Source organism: Prionailurus viverrinus, chromosome D1, assembly GCF_022837055.1.
Source record: "Prionailurus viverrinus isolate Anna chromosome D1, UM_Priviv_1.0, whole genome shotgun sequence".
NCBI lineage: Eukaryota > Metazoa > Chordata > Mammalia > Carnivora > Felidae > Prionailurus > Prionailurus viverrinus.
The window spans coordinates 39,692,193-39,714,598 of record NC_062570.1 but is presented as its reverse complement, the minus strand read 5'-3'; the positions used below and the strand labels follow the sequence as shown (position 1 = coordinate 39,714,598).

At 40.9% G+C, this 22,406-nt stretch overlaps 1 protein-coding gene across 2 annotated transcripts in view; it reads left to right on the top strand.

Annotated features, from left to right (window-relative positions):
• The window catches only part of HEPHL1 (hephaestin like 1), an 81,907-nt gene that overhangs the window by 10,487 nt on the left and 49,014 nt on the right, over positions 1–22,406 (top strand). For both annotated transcript variants that reach the window (XR_007144940.1, XM_047823894.1), the window contains exons 2-8: positions 4,240–4,484; positions 11,521–11,733; positions 12,413–12,592; positions 15,141–15,395; positions 18,714–18,882; positions 21,467–21,606; positions 21,760–21,891. Coding sequence is in view for 1 of the 2 variants with exons in the window: in XM_047823894.1 (XP_047679850.1) it covers positions 4,240–4,484; positions 11,521–11,733; positions 12,413–12,592; positions 15,141–15,395; positions 18,714–18,882; positions 21,467–21,606; positions 21,760–21,891 (1,334 nt within the window). In the remaining variant the exon portion in view is untranslated. The remainder of the gene's footprint in view (positions 1–4,239; positions 4,485–11,520; positions 11,734–12,412; positions 12,593–15,140; positions 15,396–18,713; positions 18,883–21,466; positions 21,607–21,759; positions 21,892–22,406) is intronic.

The window sequence follows — 22,406 nt, the reverse complement described above, 5'->3', positions numbered from 1 at the left end:
GCGGGGACTTGTCAAGCCAGAGAGGTTGGGCCGTGACTGCCTTCCCTCCAACTCAGGCTGCAGGCGCTGTGCTCCCTGTTCAGGGTGCCAGTCCCCCCGCCAGTCCCCGCCAGTCCTCCCCTCCGTGGAGGAGAACTCACTCGAACAACACACCTTGTGGTGGCAGCTATGTTTTCAGAGGGAGAAGCCACATGAGAAGAGAAGTTTGGCCCCTCAGTTGCCTAACAGCCTAGACCCTCTTTTCTAAATAAGATGTGAGCTTGTTTTTTTTATTAAAGCTTTTTAAAAAAATTTTTTCTAATGTTTATTTATTCTTGAGACAGAGACAGAGCGCGAACAGGGGAGGGGCAGAGAGAGAGGGAGACACAGAATCTGAAACAGGCTCCAGGCTCTGAGCTGTCAGCACAGAGCCCGACGTGGGGCTCGAACCCACGAACTGTGAGATCATGACCTGAGCCAAAGTCGGACGCTCAACCGACTGAGCCACCCAGGCGCTCTGATGTGAGCTTGTTTTTATTATGAAAGTAAATAAAAGGTATAGAATCAAACATGCCCAAGTACCAAAGAGGGTGAGTAAACTCACTCCTTCCTACTCCTGCCTGTGGCCTCAGCCCGTGGCCCAGCGGTTACACTTTTATGGTTTCCGTGGCCACTTTCCAAATGTTTTCTTTGCATATGTGTAAATGTGTATAGTGTTTAAAAAAAACGCAGAAATGGGATCATACTTTACGTGCTGATCTGCAATTTGCTTTTTTCATGTGGTATCTTGGAGACTGTGCTGTATTGCCCCCTGTAGAACCTCCTCATTCTGTTGTCTGGCCATGTGGTCTGAATATGCCATAGTTTATTTATCCAGTCACCAGTTGAAGAACATTTTGGTCTTTCCAGGCTTTTGCTACCAAAATAACTGTGGTAATATTCCAATCCTTTTGTCAGGATTCCTACCTTGTTAGTCCCATTATTTAGGTGCTGAACCTGGCAGGTTGGGGATAAAGAGCGTTCGCTGTCTCTGGGAAGACTAGTCCCCTGGTCCCTGGCTCCTCGAAGGGGAGCCTAAATCCATGGGTTTCCCCTCTGTCCTAGGGACTTCCCACCTACTGACTCCACACTAAGGGCAGGGCAGGGTTGACACATGTGGGTGCCTGGCCAGGCTAGTAATCTGGTGCTCTGGGAAAATAAATAATATTGGGGCTCCTTCAACAGATACTTGCTCAACTCTTATTTGGAGGCAAGGCTGAGTGCCGAGGAGAGAGGAAGGTGGCCTGGTGGTGGCAGTTCATACCATCCCCTTGGTCACCAGAAGAAGGAACCCACTCTCCAGGTCACTGGAGCAATCCTTCTCGGAAGGGATTTCGGTGACCACCCGCTACTACGTGCACACATCCCCGGGGGGCTCCTTCCTTCTACCTCACAAACCCCATCTGAAGCAGCTGATTCTTTCTGACCATATACAGTACTCACCACCCAGAGAAGTTCTAGAAGTTGCAATTCTCTCCACTTCCAATGTCATTTCCAGTTAATTTTATCCCTCTGGCAATGCCTTCAGCTCTACAGTGATGTGGCAATGCCCTTTAGAGCTGAGGCCTAGCTGCTCCACCCCTTAATTTGGCTTGGCTGAGAACTCTGGGAAGTTCCCTTCTTCCAAGGCCAAGACCAGTCTCTTTAAAAGGGGCTTTATTGGGGTGCCTGGGTGGTTCAGTCGGTTAATCGTCTGACTTCAGCTCAGGTCATGAACTCATGTTTCGTGAGTTCAAGCCCCTTGCCAGACTCTATGCTGACAGCTCAGAGCCTGGAGCCTGCTTCAGATTCTACGCCTCCCTCATTCTCTGTCCTTCCCCTGCTCACACTCTGTCTCTGTCTCTGTCTTTCTCTCTCTCTCAAAAGTAAATAAAGATTTTGAAAAATTTTATAAAAAAAGGAAAAAGGAGGGCTTTATTGCTGACAGGTGTGACCATGGTCTGTGATCTGGAGTAAACTGGATGTCCTAGCTGGTTAGAACAAGGAAGTAATGACGCTGTGAAGAAAATGCTATTTATTTATTTATTTACTTATTTGAGTCAGTGGGGTGGGGGCGGGGGAGGAGATGGGCAGAGAGAGAGAGAGAGAGAGAGAGAGAGAGAGAGAGACAATCCCATGGGGCTCAATCCCATGACCCTAAGATCATGATCTGAACTGAAATCAAGGGTCAGATGCTCAACTGACTGAGCCACCCAGACGCCCCAAGAAATTGCTTTTAATCTGACTGGAAAACCATGCTATGTTCTGTTTAAATGCTTTTGTTTTAAATTTTGTTGTGCTGTAAGGGTCTGCTTATACATTACAAAAAAGTAAGATGGCTGTTTGTCAGTAGGTCCTTAGGAGAAAGAAAACAGTCTTTGGAGGACAGGTCAGCAAACCAAATCTCATAAGGTCACAGGTTGGATTTCAGAGATATTCACTGGATATCTTCTGGTGTCCACAAACTCTGCCCTGGACCCAGCCATTATTGGATAGAATGTATTCTGTATTTTGGCTGCAAAGGGACCTGAGAAACAAACAATGAGGAGCTCATTCCCTCACTATTGCTACTATGAGAGAACAACTCGGTGTGTGTTCTGCCAGTAGTGATAGAATTCTGTCATCCAGTTGTAGAGAAGGCCACACCTGAAGATCCCAAAGTATCCCATTACCTGGCAGTCTGTGTAGAGCAAAGAGAACAACCAAGCATGCCTCCAACCCCACATCCACGGTACACATCCCTAGGGGTTCATTCTTCCGCCTGCTTGAACTCAACCTTGACTTTTTCCCCTAAGCAGTCACTACCAATCAATCAGATTTGGTGCACAAGTTAAAACCTATCTGCCATCCCTGGCCTGGAGAATACTCAAAGTCAAGTATGGCCACATACCGTTTTCTGCAAATGTAGTTTGCAAAATTATCCCAGTTTTAATCTGCCAATCTGGGGGCAAATTCAAGGCTTTTCTTTTTCTTTATTCCAAAGCCACTAAGCACCAACGCTTCTGGGAAATTACTAAGCATTACGATAAAAAAAGGTATTTGAAGGATTTTTGTCTTCAATTAGCTCACAAACCAGAGATGTACGTATCTTACTGTGACACGTTTTTGGCAAGTGTGTGATTCGTGCATGAACAGAGCACTGTGCGTGTCCAGAAGGGGAAAGGAGGAAGAGTTGCAACTGATTTGGAAGGGTGCTTGACAGGTAGAGAGTAGGGAATAACATCCAGACGCGGGGAAAGAATGTGTGCAAGTCTTGGAATGCTGGAAAGGATACAGTGCAATTTGAGGAGGCTGAACGGGAGGCCTGGCAGAAGTGTGAGGTCAGGGGAGGTAGGCAATGAGGCAATGAGGAAATGAGGCCGGGGAAGAAAGCTGGGCTGGATGTACCAAAGAACACTGCTCCTGCTTTGACTTGAGCCACTGGATCCCTGTCCCCTGCTTGACCCAGACACCCTCTCCTCCATCTACCTACACCCCTATCTGCTGCTCCATGGTGGGCTGGATGCCTGGCTGCTTGACACGCTGACAGCTGGCTCCATCATCCTGAAGAGCCTGCGGGGTGGGCAAAGCTACCATTCATACCTGAGACTGCTGGACAGCTTTGTGGTAGGAGCTGCTTGGGAGCTTCGTATCTGAGTCACTGGTTACAAACACTGGGTAATCTCTTTGAGGAAATGAGGACGGAACCCTGAAAATATCTTATGTCTTTGGCTTTGTGATCTATAGTGCTTTCCCCAAACTTAATGAAGCAAACAAATCCATTAGTCAATACTGAGACTCTCAGACCCGGTGTGACTCCATCAACTCAATTGGTACTTAATCACATACTGCTGTATGTCGCTACCCAATTTTTCCATTAGGTCGTACACTCTTTTGTATCCCTCCATGGCACACAGCAAGGTGCTGGGAACATAGTCAATACCTACTTAGTGTTTGTTAAAAGAAAATTGAAGGGGAACGTGTTGAACCCAAAGGGGCAAATGGACAGCGTGATTTTAGAGCATTTTGGTTTAGTTTGGTTGTGAATATTATTTGTGTCTTTTGGCTTGTCACTTACTCTCTTAGCCTCAGTTTCCTCAAAAGTAACTGAAAGATAATCTCACCATCTCTACAGAGTTTAGAGGGTTGTGTCCAACACCATATAAGAAATCATACACTCAAGTACTTTATGAACTGTTAAAATAAGCTATTAGGATTTCTCTTTTAATGTTAATTATAAAATATTTTCTTTCTTATTTTTAGACTTGCAACCTTATTTCTCGAAAGAGGGCCCAACAGGATAGGTAGTCTTTACAAAAAGGCTGTCTATAGACATTACACAGATGAGACCTATTCCACGGAGATCCCGAAACCTCCCTGGCTTGGATTCCTGGGCCCTATCTTGAGGGCTGAAGTGGGTGATGTGATTGTCATTCATTTAAAGAACTTTGCTTCCCGACCATACTCTTTGCATCCGCACGGCGTTTTCTACAACAAAGATTCAGAAGGTAAATCCAATCATTGGTGTCTTGTCTGTATTCCATAAATAAGGGAACTGTCTATTTCAGTTAAAGGGATCTAAGAGACAATGATCACACGTGTTCATTTGTCTTTTCCCATCTCCTCTCTCCCCATCTCTATCTGTTCCCCCTGATATAGAAGACTTCAACAACACTATCAACCACCTTGACCTAATGGACATCTATAGAACATCTCATCCACTGACTAGAGAATGCATCTTCACAAGAGCATATGGCACACTCCTCAGGGTAGACGATAGACTTAAAAGAAATCTAAATAAGTTTTAAAGAACTGATAGAAGGCAAAGTATATTCTCCGATGGAATTAAATTTGATACAATCAATAAAAGAAATTTTGCAAATTCTTACAAATATTTGGAAATAAACAGTATACTTCTACTTAACCCATAGGTCAAAGAATAAATCACAAGATGGATTGTAAAATATTTTGAAGTGAATAAAAATGGAGATAAACCCTACCAAAATTTATGGTATACAGCTAAAGAAGTATTGAAAAGGAAATTTAGAGATTTAATCACTTATGTCAAGAGAAAAGAAAAGTCTCAAACCAATAACATAAGCTTCCACCTTAAGAAGCTAGAAAAGGAAGAGGAAACAAAACCTAAAGCCAGCAGAAAGAAGGGAATAATAAGGATTGGAGCAGAAATTCATGGAAGAAAAAAAACAGAAAAATAATATAAAATACATTAAGCCAGAAGTTGGTTCCTTGAAAAAGATTAATACAATTGAGAAAACTTTATCTAGCCTGATGAAGAGAGCACAAATTACCAAAATCAGGAATGAAAGATAGGACATCACTGTGACCTGACAAAAATTAAAAGGATTGTAAATGAGGATTATAAACAATCTAATGGCAAAATATTAGACAACTTAGATAAAATTGACAACTTCCTAGAAAGACAAAATTTACCCAAACTGACTTAAGAATAAATTAAAAATTTGAACAGACCTACAAAATGTAAAGAAATGGAATTAGCAATTAAAAATCTTCCCTCAAAGAAAAACCCAGGCTCAGATGGTTTCATTTCTAAATTCCATCAAATACTGTAATAATAGTAATAATGAGAATCCTTTACAAAATCTTTCAGGAAACAGAAGAATACTTCCAAATTCATCCTATGAGGCAAACATTATCTTGATGCTAAAGCCAGGTACATATATCACAAGAAAACTACAGACCAATATTCCTCATGAATGTAGACACAAAAATTCTTTAAAAAATTTTAGCAAACTGACATCAACAACATATAAAGAGAATTATACACCATGGCCAAATGGAATTTATCCTGTAATTGCAAGGTTGGTTTAATACTAAAAAATAAATGAGTGTAATACAACATATTAATAGAATAAAGGACAAAAACCATATGATCATCTCAAAAGGTGCAGAAAGGCATTTAACAAAATCTAGTACTTATCAATTAAAAACTTCCAACTAGAAACAGATAGGAACTTCCTCATCCTGTTAAAGGTTATCTAAGAAAAACCCACAGGTAACATCATGGTTAATGGAAGGGATACTGAATGCTTTCTTCATAAGATTGTGAACAAGGTGAGAACGTCTGCTCTCACCACCATTATTAAATATTGTCCTGAAGATTCTAGCAAATGATAGACAGGTCTTCTAGCAACAAACTCAGTCTTTGTTTATCTAGAACGTCTTTACTTTCCCTTCCTTTTTTTGAAGGGATAGTTTTCTGGATAGGGTATTCTCAACTGGCATTTCCCACCCCCTCACCCCAACACTTTGAGTTTGTCTTCCCACTGTCTTCTCATCTCCCAATATTCAGATGGGAAGTCAACTGTTAATCATGTTGATGCTCCCCTGTATGTGATGAGTCATTTTTCTCTTGTTTTTAACGTTTCATCTTTGCCTTTTTTTCCCTAACAATTTGACAACAATGTGTCTGTGTATGGATTCTTTGTATTTATTCTACTTGTGGTTCATTATGCTTCTTTGATGTGTAGATGAATGTTTTTCATCAAATTTGAAAAACTTCAGGCCATTATTTCTTAAGAACAGGTTTTTGTTTGTTTTTTGTTTTTTGTTGTTTTGTTTTATTTTTGTTCTGTTTTGTTTTTTTCCTGTCCTCTTTTCTGTCTTTTCTCCTTTGGTGGACTACTACTATGCATATGTTAATACACTTGGTGTTGATCCACAGGCCTCTGAGGTTCTGTTTATTTTCTTCAATCTTTCCCTCCTCCTCTTTTTCAGACAGGATAATTCTGTTGATCTATCTTCCAGTTCATTGATTCTTTTGCCATCTTGAATCTGTTGTTGAGCCCCTCTAGTAAATGTTCTATATCATTTATTGTACTTTTCAATTTTCTATCTCCTTGAGGATGTCTTCCATTTGTTGAATCATTTTGTCCTACTTTTATTTAATTATTTAAATATAGTTTCTTTTAATTGCTTGAACATTTTTATAATAGCTGCTTTAAAGTCCTTATCTGCTAAATTTAACATCTAGAGGCACTCAGAGATAGTTTCTATTGGCTGCTTTTTTTCCCCTGAGAATGAGTCACACTTTCTTGTTTCTTTTATTTTGTTGTTGCTATTGAAAACTGGAATTTTTTGAGAATATATTGAAGCAACTCTGGATTGGGATCCCTCCCTCATCCAAGGTTGTTTTTCCTGTTTGTTTGCTTTATTATTGAGTAACTTATCCGGACTAAATCTGTGATATCTGTCTTCCCTATAGCATGAGGCCACCAAGGTTTCTGCTCTTTCTTTTTTCTTGTATTTATTTTTAAGGCTGGTTGCTAAGGGTCACCTCTACATCTGCTTAGCTTTGAAGTCAGAAAGTTATTGGACAGAGGTTGTGGTTAAGCATCAGTAAATCTTTAGTTCTCTGCCATTGAAATTGTGGGTGGATAGAAAACCCATTCAAAGTTGTGATGGTTTTTGTCTGCCTTGGATTTTAGTTTTTGCTGGGCTCTTTGCTTCTCCTCTTTACGAGCACATAGCATTAGAGTCAGCCAGGAATATGTGTATAAACATGTGCAACAATTTTTCAAGTGAAAACATTGCTGGGTGCCTTGATTTGATTTCCAGAGCACTGAAATGGTCATTTTTCTCCATTTCTTTCAACTTTATGATTACTTTTGGGGGAGAGGATCAGCTATCTCACTCTCTTCTAATGAATTTTTCTCTTGGCTATAGTTGCATGCCTGCTAGTCTTTTTTTTTTTAAGTTTATTTATTATTTTTTTTGAGAGAGAGAGAAAGACAGAAGAGCAGAGAGAGAGAGGTAAAGAGAGGATCCCAAGCAGACTTGTTTGTTGTCATCATGGAACTTGATGTGGAGCTCCAATTCATGAACTGTGAAATCATAACCTGAGCCAAAATCAAGAGTCAGACATTTAACTGATTGAGCCACCCAGGCACCCTGCAAGCCTGGTAGTCTTGAAGTCCCTGCTCAGTTCAACTTAGTGTTTACTGTGAACTAGACCCAGTGCTGGATACTGGGGCTGTAAAAATGAGTAAATACACACTTGTTGCTTCCAAGATATTCATCTAGGGAGAGGTAGAGAATGAACTCAGAAGAAGTAGGTAGGTGGGACTAACATTGATTAAGCAATTACTAATATGCCAATGCCTATGCTAGAGCTCTTACATGCATTATCTCACTTAATAATAGAATTAACTAGTGCTTTCTTGATCTCCATACGAATATAGTTAAGTATCAGGACTATTTACAAACAAATTTTATTTTTATCTTTTAATTCAGAGAAGAATAAAGAAGGGGAAAATATCTTACATTCTGATTTCCTACATATCCACTAAAATGAGTTTAAAATAAAAAATTAAACAAAAAGTAGTATGTGAACATGGTTAGAAAATTTTAAGAGTACAGAGAAGTATGAAAAGTAAAAATTCCTCCTACTTGTCTCTTACCTGAAAAATGATCACTTTTAAAAATGTCTTGTGGGGCACCTGGGTGGCTCAGTTGGTTAAGTGTCTGACTTGGGCTCAGGTCATGATCTCACGGTTTGTGAGTTTGAGGCCGGCATCGGGCTCTGTGCTGACAGCTCAGAGCCTGGAGCCTGCTTCAGATTCCCTGTCTCATTCTCTCTCTGCCCCCCCGCCCCCCCCCCCCCCCCGCCCCAGCTTGTGCTCTGTCTCTCTCTGTCTCTCAAAAATAAATAAATGTAAAAAAATTTTTTTTAATTAAAAAAATGTCTTATAAATTTATCTTAGAAAATTTTCTCTATATATATTTGTGTGTGTGTGTGTGGTTATGTGTGTATGTGTGTGGCTATGTGTTTATTTGTACAAAAGAGATTATACTATCAGGCTGCTATGTATTTCCTGTTTTTCATTTTTCACTTCATCTTGGAGAGTTTCTCATATCATCACACATAGAAAGACCTCCTTTTAGCACTTGTGCAATATTCCATTGTGTGAATGGACCAGTTTGGTATTGATGATTACTTAGGTTGCTTTCCGTTTGGGGTTGATACCTGCACATTCCCCAATGAATATTCCAGTTCCAGTGTACAATATATTCCAGTGAGTTTTGTTTTTTAATGTTCATTTATTTTTAAGAGAGAGACAGAGCGTGAGCAAAGGAGGGGCAGACAGAGAGGGAGACACAGAATCCAAAGCAGGCTCCAGGCTCTGAGCTGTCAGCACAGAGCCCAACGTAGGGCTTGAGCTCACAAACCAAGAGATCATGACCTGAGCCGAAGTCAGATGCTTAACGAATTGAGCCACCCAGGCACCCCTATTCCAGTGTATTTTCAAAAACATTTTCAAGGATATTTCAGGGGTAAATTCCTAAAAGTAAATTGCTGGTTATACTCATATTCCTTCTTTCCTTCCTTTCTGCTTTCCTTCCTTCCTTCCTTCCTTCCTTCTTCTTTTTTCCTTCCTTCCTTTTTCTTTCTTTCTTTCTTTCTTTCTTTCTTTCTTTCTTTCTTTCTTCTTCCTCTTGCTCTCTGTCTCTCTTTCTCTCCTTTCTATGGGAACTGGCAAGTTGCCCTCCAAAAAATTGCACATTTACACTTCCACGATTTGTTTATGAGCTGGCCTCTTAACTCCTACAACTTCACCAGTCCTCAATATTCTCAAATCTGATGGGTGAAAACTTGTATATAATAATTTCTAAAAACTCACACAGTCTCAAATGCATAAAACCAAATGAATGTTTTAAAAATACTCTTATATTGTTAATGTTACCGCTGCTCAAAACCTTTGCCAAATCGAAATCCCTTCCTGGGGATAACCTTCAGAACAACTTAATAAGCTACCCCCTCCCAAATCACTTTTTACTTTATATTCATGGTTTATTTTGCATCGCAAATGATCTTCCTCATCTTGAGTGCCGACACCAAGGATTTGCTTGGGGACTCTAGCTCCTCCTTTCAATAATAGCCATCAACACCTCCCAGTGATAATAAGCAAAAAGAAAGCACGTTAGATAAATTGTGAATATACGAATCTCTGGAAAATTTCTACTGATATTGATTTGTATCATATAATCAAAGCAAAATGGGTGCTCTCAGTTGAAGTTTCTAGACAAGTCCACAACCCTCCCATCCTCCCCCAGCTACTGACCCTCAGTAAATTCAGAAGCTTCCAAGCCATGCATTTTGTTCACAGGGCTTTGGTGTATGGTGTACACTCATGCCACTCATTCATTGTTTCATTCAACAGGTGTGTGATACTGAGCACCCACTACACCAAGCACTGAGTACATCTTGCATATAAAATTACGAGCATAAATAAACTTGGTTTGCATGGAAATTACAGTCTAACATGAGAGACAAGTATCTATCAAACATTACAGGCACAATATTATCCATGTATAATTACAAACATGGGCGAGTGCTATGAATAAATAATAGCTGCTATTTACTGAATGCTTACTATATATGAGGGGCTGTGATAAATGTTTCGTAGATCATATGTCATGTAAGCTTCAACAACTCTATGCCATAAGGAGAATTATCATCTTCTTACAAATAAGAAGCTAAGATTCATAGAAGAGAAGGAAATTGCCTAAATCACAGCTAAGAAGTGAGAGAGATAAGAATTTGTTTTCAGGCAGTCTAGCTTCAATGGCTGTGAACTTAATCACTGGCTATTCCGCCCTTCTCTTTATGTGAATGCATTTTAGAAAACTGACCTAGTCCAGGGAGTTCAGGATTGCAAGTTTGTTGAATGAATTGGTGAACAAGTGAAAGAATGAAGAATGAACTTGGAGTGTGTCCACACCCATGTGCTTCTGGGCCCTTCACCTTCCAGCCTTCTTCTCAGTGCCGTCCAGTTCCTCCCCGTCCTTCCGGGCCCCTACCTGCCATCCAGGTGGTTATCAAACTAGTTTTAGCAGTGGACTTGCCTTCATTGAAACATCTTGTGCCATCTTAGTTTATATAACAGAGGAAGGGAATGCCATGCCCATTTGCCCCTACCCACTCTGTGGTAGACCTCCACCCCCACCTAGCTGAGCCCAAAATTTCATTCAACACATCACTCTATTTTACTCTCCAGTAGTCCTATATGATAACGATTCCTATGCTGGTCTGCTAAACAGAACCGTAGGCTCTCTGGAGGAAAGATGAATGTCTTACTCTTCCTTCCTATCTTTTATGAGACCCCAAACAAGTGCTGAATCAGTAATAAGTGCCCAAGAATTTCATTATTTCTTCTGCCCTTTCTCCTTTCCTTCTTGCGGTGATGTTAAATGGAGTGGATTCAAATCTTCCTGATTGGTACAAGAGGACCATCAGAAGGGGTCCTTATGAACATTTACTGAGCATCTGGTTTTGTTTTGTTGCTTTGTATACATTGTGTCATCTAGTTTTCACATTCCTATGGGGTCGATATCCCCATTCTAGCCTTCCTGATAGGAAACCAAGGCACTGAGAATTTAAGTAACTTGCCTCAATCCCACAGGAAATACATTTTAATTCATATGTGTTTGATTCCAAAGCTCCGGCCCCGTCCACTATAGCATGTGATCTCTGTATTTTAAGTACGTTTTATCTTTTCTTGGAAGGAGCTCTATACCCAGATGGAACATCTGGAAGGAATAAGGATGATGATATGGTTCCTCCTGGCAAAAACTACACCTATGTCTGGCCAGTGAGAGAAGAATATGCCCCTGCTCCAGCGGATGCCAACTGCCTGACCTGGGTGTACCATTCGCACATCGACGCTCCTAAGGACATCTGCTCTGGGTTAATTGGCCCACTGCTAGTGTGCAAGGAAGGTAAAGAGAGCCCCCTCCAACACACACACACACACACACACACACACACACACACACAGAAGCCTATTCCCAGAGGTGTTGAAAAGTGTATCTAAATTTCAGGTCTTGTTTTGCCCACCTGCCTTGCTGCGTATGGAATGTGCCTTTTCTTCCAAGCTTTCTGTAGGATTCGGGAAATTTTTCTAACATAGAAGGTCAATCTGATGCCACAGCAGGGGCAATAATGCAGACTTCAAGCATCATAGCATTCTGAAACTTGCATGCTTTTCTTTTTCAAACAACGGGGATATTCTCTATTGAGAGCCATTCAGGCCACCCTGACCCCACACATAGGCAAGTGAAAAAATGTAGCCCAATGACCATGGGGGCTTTTGTTTTGTTATTTCAACTGCTTGATCATTTTGTGATTTTGTTCCCTATTGCTGTCAGTAAAGCTGACTCCCTTTAGGAGCAAGATTTTCAAGTCTCTGGTTGTGAAGACTTCTGTTTTATGACTTTTCTCTTCAGCTCTGTCATTTCTATTAAAATCCTTTGCCTGCTTTCATGTTGTGGTTACTCCTGTACATGTAAATCTTGATGCACCTTTACACTTACCTGGTACCATTGGCAAGAAACAAAACTCAACTTGATCTAATCCACTTTGAACTTTTTTCTCTACTCTTTTAAATGTCCCCGATAGGTATCCTGAATAAATATTCAGGAACAAGGACAGATGTGGACCGAGAGTTCATTATAATGTTTACTCTGGTGGATGAGAACCAAAGCTGGTACCTTGATGAAAATATCAGACATTTCTGCACTGACCCTGATTCAGTTGACAAAAAAGATGCTGTTTTCCAAAGAAGTAACAAAATGCATGGTGAGTATTTCCCGTGTTGTCACATATGTACCAAATGCCTTTTGTGTATCTGATACTATGAGGGATGCAAAAACACAGAAGTGTCTAACCTGGTTTTCTAGGATTTATAGCTCAGGGATAAGAGTGATTAGAAAGTGATATGAAACACAATACATGTCAGATCCTAAAACAATCTGAGAAGGGAGAAAGCGATAGTTATAAGCTAAATTGGGTATGACAAAGCTATGATATAGAAAATGGAAGGATTAATGTTCTAATTAGGAAAGAATCAGGAGGTGAGCCTAGAGAGGATAGATGGGTTTATACTGATGGGAGAAAGGAGAATGAATCATCATCATATAACAATCCTGTGGTTTGCAACCTTTTGCATTTATCCAGTAACCATTTTCTGAGTGGCTGCCAAGTTCAAGAACTATGCTATATGCTGTGTTTAAATACACACTGCTGAATCTGTTATGTTTCCCAGACATCCTTTCAGTCAACATCTATTGAGCATTCACGATGTGCCAAACCCTGTATTTGTTGAAAATAATGAATTTCTATAGTTACCCTGTCCACTGAGACAGAACACGTACCCATTTCTGTTTTGCAGAGCAGTGGCTTAATACAGAATTTTAGGACTTGGGGATTATTAAGTAGTCTCATTCCACTGTTTTCCCAGAGTTCTAGTGAACGGAAAGAACATCTTCAATGTAAACAAACTCTCCATGTCATTCATTGATAAATTTCCTCCATATTTGCTTATCTGTCTCCCAGAGTCATCCTAACCAAGGCAGCATCAATGTAGTCATAAAATCATAGGAGAGAGGGAAGGAGCTGAAGACCATCTGACCTCCCCCATTTTACAGATGAAGAAACTGAGGTCAAGGGACCATCAATGACTTGCCTGAGGTCAAAGTGGTGATTAGTGCCAGAGTTGCCTGACAGAACCTGAGAGAGAAGTCCCATAGCAAATAAATTTTAGTTTGGTTGTGTTTGATTCCAAAGTGTGCAGAAGTGTGAGTGTCCCTGTTCTGTTTCCACTGCATCACACACCCTCTCTTTTCTTCCTAGTGGTATTTCAGCCACCTTGCTTGCGTGATGTGGATGTTGGGCAAATATTTTAGGAAGGAAGAAGTAATGGAGAGAAGGGAGGGAGGCAGCGAAAGAAACGAAAGATGGAATAAACAAAGACTTAAATTCAAATCATTGCTGTGTCCAGTCAACTTGTACCCCTATTCCTTACAAAATGGTAGCGATGATCTCAAATCTTGCTGAAAACTACTAACCGTGATGGTTTACGACTCAGCTGTCCACATAATTCTTACTCTTTCAAATGAAAATGTCCAACAAAAGAGAATGAACCACATAAGCAAATACAGACTATATTTAAAATAAAATCAGTCCTGTGTGCAGAAGTAGGTGTTTGTAAACAAGCAATCCTTCTTCGAGCTGGTAAAGGAGACCCAATGATAGAAAACAGAAAAATTTAAAAAACAACAAAAAAATGCTTAACCAATATAAGATTTATTGAAACATTTATTTAAATTTACTAAAATTATTCAGAATCAATTGTGCTGCCTTAATCATCATTATCTTAGTAACAGCTGCTTCTTAACTCAGTTTGAATTTAGGAAGTGATGTTGTGAGGGACGCCTGGGTGGCTCAGTCGGTTAAGCGTCTGACTCTTGATTGTGACTCAGGTCATGATCTCACAGTTCATGGGGTTCTCTCTCTCTGCCCCTCCCCTGCTTGCTCTCTCTCTCTCTCTCCCTCACTCTCTTTCTCTCAGAATAAATGAATAAACCCTTAAAAAATAAAAAATTCCTAAAAAAAAAAAAAAGAAGAAGAAGAAGAAGTGATGTTATGACTCTTCAAAACCCTGAATCAAGTTTTCTTCCGCTCTTGGTCAAGTCCTTGCTGCCATTCAGATGATTTGAAAGAGTGGATCTTGGACTTCCAGTGTCAGCTCAATCAGTAAGATTCTGCCCCAGCAAGACCTAGTAAAAACACTGGCTTTTCTCCCTCATTTTAAAGTAACAAAACTTTAAAGTAACATGTCTTATAGGTCCCTTCTAGTCAGCTCCTTTTCTTTTCCTTCTTGTTGCAAGCTTTGGTTACTCAAGTTAAGTAGCTACTAGGTGCCAGCTTTTCTACCAGGTCCTGACAGCTGTGAAATGAGCAAGGCAGAGTTTCAGGAAACAGAGCCCTGTAGGGAAGTCAGGTATGAAAAGGAAGGATCTTGGCAGGAGATGGCGGAGCCATCCTGAAAGTCTGAGCAGCGCTCCGTTTACTCCTGACCTGGGTGCTGTGTTCACATAGCAGCTCCAAGGCTGTTTCCACGTGTGCTCATCTCCACTTTTGCTGAGTGCTTTTCTCTTGAAAAACCTCATACCTTTCATTCCTTTCTGGGACTATGTGAAAGGAGCCGCGCTTTTCTGCACAAAAACCTTGCAACCAATGACCAGTGCTAACTCTTCAGCTGTGCCGGCGTATGTGTTACCATTGTTTCTGGCCCTGCTCGCCTCTACAGGAGAGTCTCTCCCACCAGTGTGCTTCTGTGTTTCAGCTCTCAATGGATACCTCTTTGGAAACTTCCCGGAGCCTGATATGTGTGTTGGTGAATCGGTGTCCTGGCACCTATTCGGGATGGGGAATGAGATCGACATCCATTCCATCTATTTTTATGGTAACACCTTCGTCAGCAGAGGGCATCGGACTGATGTCGTCAACCTGTTCCCAGCCACTTTCCTGACAACGGAAATGATAGTCGAGAATCCTGGGAAGTGGATGATAACCTGCCAAGTTAGTGATCACCTGCAAGGTAAAAAGGACAAGGACCAGCGTGTAGATGCTGAGAGTTGTACAACTGCACCACACAGTCAATGGTGTTCACTCAGTGCCTGCTGCTAGACAGATTCTTGTATTACATCTAATTCAATATGGAATACATAGGAATGCACGTGCTCATTTATTTGCCATCCTGTCACCAGGTATTTAGTGATCACCTCTCTGTGAGACAGGTGGGAGGTGAATGCAAGAAATGGTAAGACTTTCAAGGAGCCTACAGTCTAGTAGCTAGACTTAGACATTTACAAAATGAAAAAATTTTTGAGGGAGAAAAATAAAGGTTCTTTGTGCACAACAGTCAATTCTCTGGAACCATCAGAGAGACTTCCTGAGGAGCTGGCTTCTAGTCTGAGTCTTGAAATATGGGCAGGAATTGAACAGATGAAGAAGGGGAGGAAGGCTTTCCAAGTAGAGGAAGCAACACGAACCAGGAAAATACATGTTCTATATGAGCAGCTCTACATAAAATGATAACATTTTACCATCGGAAAGAAGTGTAGAGATAATCTGGACCCATCCACCATCCAATTCTTGAATTTCTTTTGGGACTTCTCTTTTAAGTAATCGTAGCAGCCCATTTCATCCCTGGGCCACTCTGTTAGAATGTTCTTCCTTATACTGAGACAAGATCCAATGATACTTGCTAAATCCTAGCATAGGTACATGATAGAATATTTTTTTGACTTTAATGCCTGGATAATGACTTAGTCTTGGTCCCTTGGGACCGCACAGACTCGGTCTCTATTCAGCTGGACCACAGGCTTATGCCAGAGGAGTGATAGGAGAGAAGCCCATGGAGGCAGAGCCCAGTGGGAGGAGCTTTGAATGGGAAACTGAAGGAAGCAGGGCTGTGTCTGGAAGGCCACAGTGAGTGCTTCCAGATCCTTTGGCACATCAGTGACATCATCAGTGCAGCAATTTAGGAAGATAAATATGCTACCTGTGCACAGAAAGGATTTGGTGGAGAGATTCTGGCCCCTGGATGTTAGTTAACAAGCATGGTAACAATAGAGTTACAACATAGAAAAGGTCTGGCCTAAGATAGTGAAAACAGAATAGAAAAGAAAAGTGTCAATGGAAGAGACACAGAAGAAATAATGTGTAATTGTTGACGAACTATACACAGTCACCAGCAGGTACAGGGATGGGACTCTCCAGGGCAGGCTTTGATGACATATTCTTGTTCCCGTCCACCTTATCTTGCTGCTGTCAGCCTCAAGCAGCTAATCTTAGCATTAGTCAGCTGGATTATTCCAATTCAATTCAATTCAACAAATACAGAATTAATCAGTTAGTATGTGCCAGATACTGTTCTGGGAAGACACAGATTATGAAGACAAGATTGCTATTCTTATATTATATTCTCTCAGTTTCATTGAGGTATAGTTGACACATAGGAGTGGTATATATTTAAGATGTGCAACTTGATGTTTTGATATATGCATACATTGTGAACTGATCACCATACTCAAGCTAGTTAATACATCCATGACCACGCATAGTTAGCTGTGTGTGTGTGTGTGTGTGTGTGTGTGTGTGTTAGGAATACTTAAGATCTCAAAGAGTACAAAGTTTCAGTTATGCAAGATGAATGAGTTCTGGAGACCTAATGTACAGCATGGTGACTATGGTCAATACTGTACTCGAAATTTCCTAAGAAGGTAGATATTAAGAGTTCTTACCACAAGATGCCTATTCTTAAATGTTATATCTGGGGAGAAACTAATTGTAAAATCAAGGTATTAGCAGCCATTTGAGACTAATAAGATGACTAAGCTTGGCCAGTGGTTGTGGACATAAGCTGGTGTTTGTACATTACTGAAATATGATATTTTCTAAATTGTCCAAACCCTCAAAAAAAGTTATTGTAAAAAATTAGAAAATACATTTAATTTTTTATTTTATTTTTTACTTATTTAAAAAAAAATTTTTTAACGTTTATTTATTTTTGAGACAGAGAGAGACAGAGCATGAACGGGGGAGGGTCAGAGAGAGGGAGACACAGAATCTGAAACAGGCTCCGGGCATCGAGCTGTTAGCACAGAGCCCAACGCGGGGCTTGAACTCACAGACTGTGAGATCATGACCCGAGCTGAAGTCGGACGGTCAACCGACTGAGCCACCCAGGCGCCCCTACATTTAATTTTTTAAAAGTTTATTTACTTATTTTGATAGAAGGAGAAAGAGAGAAAGAGAAAGGGAGAGAGAGAACAGTGGGGGAGGGGCAGAGAGAGAGGAGAGAGAAAATCCTAAGCAGGAGGCTCCGTGCTGTCTGCACAGAGCCCGAGGCAAGGCTCCATCTCACAAACCAGGAGATCATGACCTGAGCTGAAATCAAGAGTCAAGCATTCAACCGACTGAGCCACCCAGGTGCTCCAGAAAATACATTTAATTTTTAATAACAGTAATCCTGTCTTAGGATAACGGTATCACATTTTGAGGAATATTCTCCCTATTTTCTAGACTTTTATACATAAATGCATGTTATTTATAAAATGAAATTAATCTATTAACACTGTCCTTTATCTTACTTTTCCCACTTATTAATGTAACAGAAATATATTTCCATGTCAGTCAATATAGACCTACTTCATCATTGTATATCCCCCTGTGTCCTTTCAAGGGAGATTACAATTTACCTAACCAATACCCCAATGCTTAACATTTGAATCCCCCCTTTCTTTTTTGTTTTTATAAACTATACTAAAAACCAAGAATTTGTAGATATATTACACCTTTGTCTGACATATCTTTAGGAAAACTCTTAGACTTCTTGGGTCAAAGTGTTTGATTTCTCTCTTGAAGCTAAGGAGGGACATAACATTGCCAAATTCTCTTTTATTCTTCACCCTTAGTGTGTGAAGATTCCCCTCCCCCCATTCATCTGCCAACACCGAGAATTATTAGTTTTTCTAACCTTTACCAATCTGATAAATGAACAAGAGTGCCGCTTGATTACTATTAAGGTTGAACTTTTTTTTCATGTGCTTATAGTTAGATAGTATTTACAGAGATTTTGTGAATAATATGTTGATGTCCCCGGCCCACTTTCCATTAGGATATTTACTTTTTTCTTTCTCATTTGTCAAATATATTTACATATTGATCTGTCATCCTGTGCATTAAAATATCTCCCAACCCACCATTTACCCTTTACTTTTAACTTTGTTAAGGTCCTATTTTCTGTACAACAGTTTTAAATGTTTATGAAGTCAAAGCTATCAGTCTTTTCCTGTCTGATTTCTTATGTGAGCATTTATACCCCGGCTTGTGGTTTTCCTCTGTTCTGCAGCTGGCATGCTGGGGCAGTACAATGTTGGTAACTGCAAAGGTGGTATTTCTCATCCGAGGATGACGGGTCAACAGAGGCGCTACTTTATAGCAGCTGAAAAAATTCTTTGGGATTATGCTCCTCAAGGCTATAACAAATTCAGTGGTCTTCCCCTAAATGCCTCCGGCAGGTAAGCTCTCTTTTCTGGCGTTTCTAAGACTCTCATAAGAGAGGCACCTGTTAGACTTTTCCCTGTGACCTCATTTATATACACAGCCCTTCTCCTATGAGCACATATGCATGGATGGCGTCATGACACCACGTAAGGAGTTCTGAGCCTCGTAATGTACATATTGCTGAGAATTGGCAGAGTATTTATTGTTTCATGATTTGCTGGCTAAATCAAAGCACTAGTTCATTCATTCATTCATGAAGCATTTCTTGAGCACCTACTGTGTGCAAACTGCAATGCTAAGTGCCATAAGAAGTACTAAGCTGACAGAGAATAGAATAAGGCCTCTGCACATATGGAAGAGAGAGTTTTGAAGAGAAAAGAAGACAGGACCCTCTCTCACTGGAGGTGAACTGGCCAAGGAAAGTTATCCTTTTTGGTTCAAGGACAGCCTGATAGGTTATGACTTCTCTACCCAGAATGTGCTTGTCCTACCTATCCAGCAAAATGTTACTTTTTCTTCAAATTCTAATGTCACTTCCTAAGTGAAGCCTCCCCTGACTCCTGAGTCATTAGTAATCATTTTCTCTCCCAGAGCATGTAGTATTTTTCACACTGAACCTAACAATTCATTAGGTGGATGTGGACTCCTGTGACTTGTTATTATAGAATTCTGTGTAATGATGTCTGTGAAAGCATTTAAAATATATGGTATGATACAAGAATGATTTTTATTACCCTATGATCTCTTTTATGTTCGAGGGAATGTTTTTAAAATTTTCTTTCTGATTGATAAGACACTCTTTGTTTCTTTCATTGTAAATTTCACTCATTCATTCATTCATTCATTCTTCCACCAAACCAACGCACCTGACCCCAGCCTAAAGAATTTGTGTGAATCATTTATGAACGTGTTCGATATCAAAACTCTCTTTTGACCAGTATTTCTCCATAAACAGAATGAGAATTAGCACTAAGAATTCTGTCTTAGAAGCCTTCCAGAATTCTGAAGCACCTTACAAAATATAAAATATTGAATTATATTTAACTGATATTTAATGTGATATATGAAAGCACAACATAAAAAGCTATGGGAGAGTTGCACGGAGGTGCCTAAGACAGTGTTCTCACCCTCAGGTCGGAAAGAAACTGCATGCACAGGAGAAGAGAAGTAACTTTGCAAGTTACAAATAAGATTAAGATGAGTTGTCCAGACAAGTGAGTTCTCTGGGCATTCAGAGACCACTAAGATAGCCAGGGAACCCTTCACAGAGTCAATGGAACTTAAGCAGGGTCCTAAAGAATAACAGAATTCATGAAAGTGAATAGTAAAGAGAGAAATTTTATTTTATTTTTAATGTTTATTTTTGATAGAGAGAGAGAGAGCAAGGGAAGGGCAGAGAGAGAGAGGGAGACACAGAATCCAAAGCAGGCTCTGAGCTGTCAGCATAGAGGCTGACATGGGACCCGAACCCACAAACTGTGAGATCATGACCTGAGCCCAAGTCAGAAGCTTAACTGGCTGAGCCACCCAGGCGCCCCGAAAGAGAGATATTTTAGATGCAGGGGTTAGTTAGATCAAAGTGACTGGAGCGAATATTTGCATAGAGCCATAGGAAGAGAACTGGGTAAACTGGATCTCAACTGCATAGGGCCTATCATCCTTTTGAACTTGATTTGATTGGCATTTGCATGTGAGTGAAGATGCTGGAGCAGGTAAATGACTGTGAATATTACCATCTTGGGGATTAATAATATAGTAGTGTGTATGTTGAAGGGAAACTCCGAGTGAGCCAATGGAAGAGGGAGGGTGCCAAGAGCACAGTCGGAGCTCCGTGTAATGTTGCCAACACAAGGCGACGAGGGCAAGTACTGGGGTTGCAGCAGTGGGAAGAAAGGAAAGGAAAAGATGCCAAAAGGGCACAGAAAGGAAGGAAGCAGCAAAAGGCTACAAAATAAGGGTGAACAAGATAAGGGGATGAGGCAGAGAAAGAGGACAAAGTCAGCCTGTGTGACTCCAAGAGTGAAGGCACCATTGGCAGAAATAAGGTGTCTAGGACAGTGCTAGTCAGAATGTACGTTACTGTATTTCACATTTGGAATTTGGCTTTTCATGTATGTCGTTCGTACGATAACTCCACCAACGAAGCTATTTGACGAACTAGACACTTCATTCCTTGATCATGCCAGGTATGAAAGAGCTTACTATATGCAAGACTATTCATACTGACATCAGCAAGAGGTATAGAGGGATACTTACTCTGCAAAAAAACCAGTTAGCTCTTTGCTTTGTAGGACACCATTCTGGGACTCTGACGCCGGTAAGTAAGGAGTTCACCCGTGCTTTCTTCGGTTGCTGGACCTCCGGGGAAGAAAGTACAGTGGCTGAGAGAGGAATGAGCTTGACCACCATCCAGCCACCCAGAGACTTTCAAAGCTGGCTAATTATTCCTGGGAACTTAGTTGAAGACGGTTCCGTCTTTCCTGGGGAGATATCTGGGTGGGTGGACGAGCTAAGGACAATCAAAGGGAGCTCCATAATTAAGGCATCTGGTGCATATGTAGAGATGTGCTCTCAGCCAGGTTCCTATTCTTTACACAGTGACTCCGAGCTCTACTTCACACAAGGGGACAACAGAATTGGAGGAAAATATTGGAAGGCTCAGTATATGGAGTATGTTGATGCAACTTTTACTCGAAGAAAGAGACTCTCTGAGGCAGAAGCCCATCTTGGAATTCTTGGTAGAATAAAACCATCTGTCATGTTTTGAATGGGGGGAGATGCTTTAGTGGGGCATATATGTCTACGTGGAATGACTCTTCCTCTCCTGCCTATATTCACTTCTCTCTGCCTCTTTTCATCCTCTTCTCCCTCCTCCTCTTGATATTTTTCAGGCCCCGTCATCAGGGCTGAGGTGGGTGATACCCTGTTGGTGACCTTTGCCAACAAAGCCGACAAAGTCTACAGTATTTTGCCTCATGGCGTCATCTATGACAAGGCCTCTGATGCAGCCCCGAACGTAGATGGTGAGTCTCAGCCTGGCCTCTGGGAGGAAAGAAGATGAGTAAACAGAGGACTTAGAAGTGGGTAGATTTGGTTCAAGTCCTGGTCCCTTTCCTTACCGGCCCCGTGAGCTTGTGCCGTCATTTAAACTTTCTGAACTTTATTCTTCTCCCCTACTGAGGCAGGTAGTGACACTCACCTCACAGGGCTTCAGGACGAGCTGGAGAGAATTCAGGGCAGGGTCTGCCCCGCAGTAGGCACTTAGGAGATGTTGATGCCTTTCCTTCTCCTTCAGCAATGTAATAAATCTCAACGTGGGCTACGTTCACAGTCACCCCCACTACCCTGAGATGGAGAGATTTTTAGCCACGGGTTGTGGGGGATTCTGTGGGTGAAGGCTGAGGAGAAAATCTGATTTCCAATGTTTGGTTGTCTTCAAAATCTTACACATGGTCTTTGTTCTGTCTCTGTTGACAAATATTTATTAAAACCAGTCTTTTATGCCTACCATCATATATGGCCTCTCCTCACTACAGAG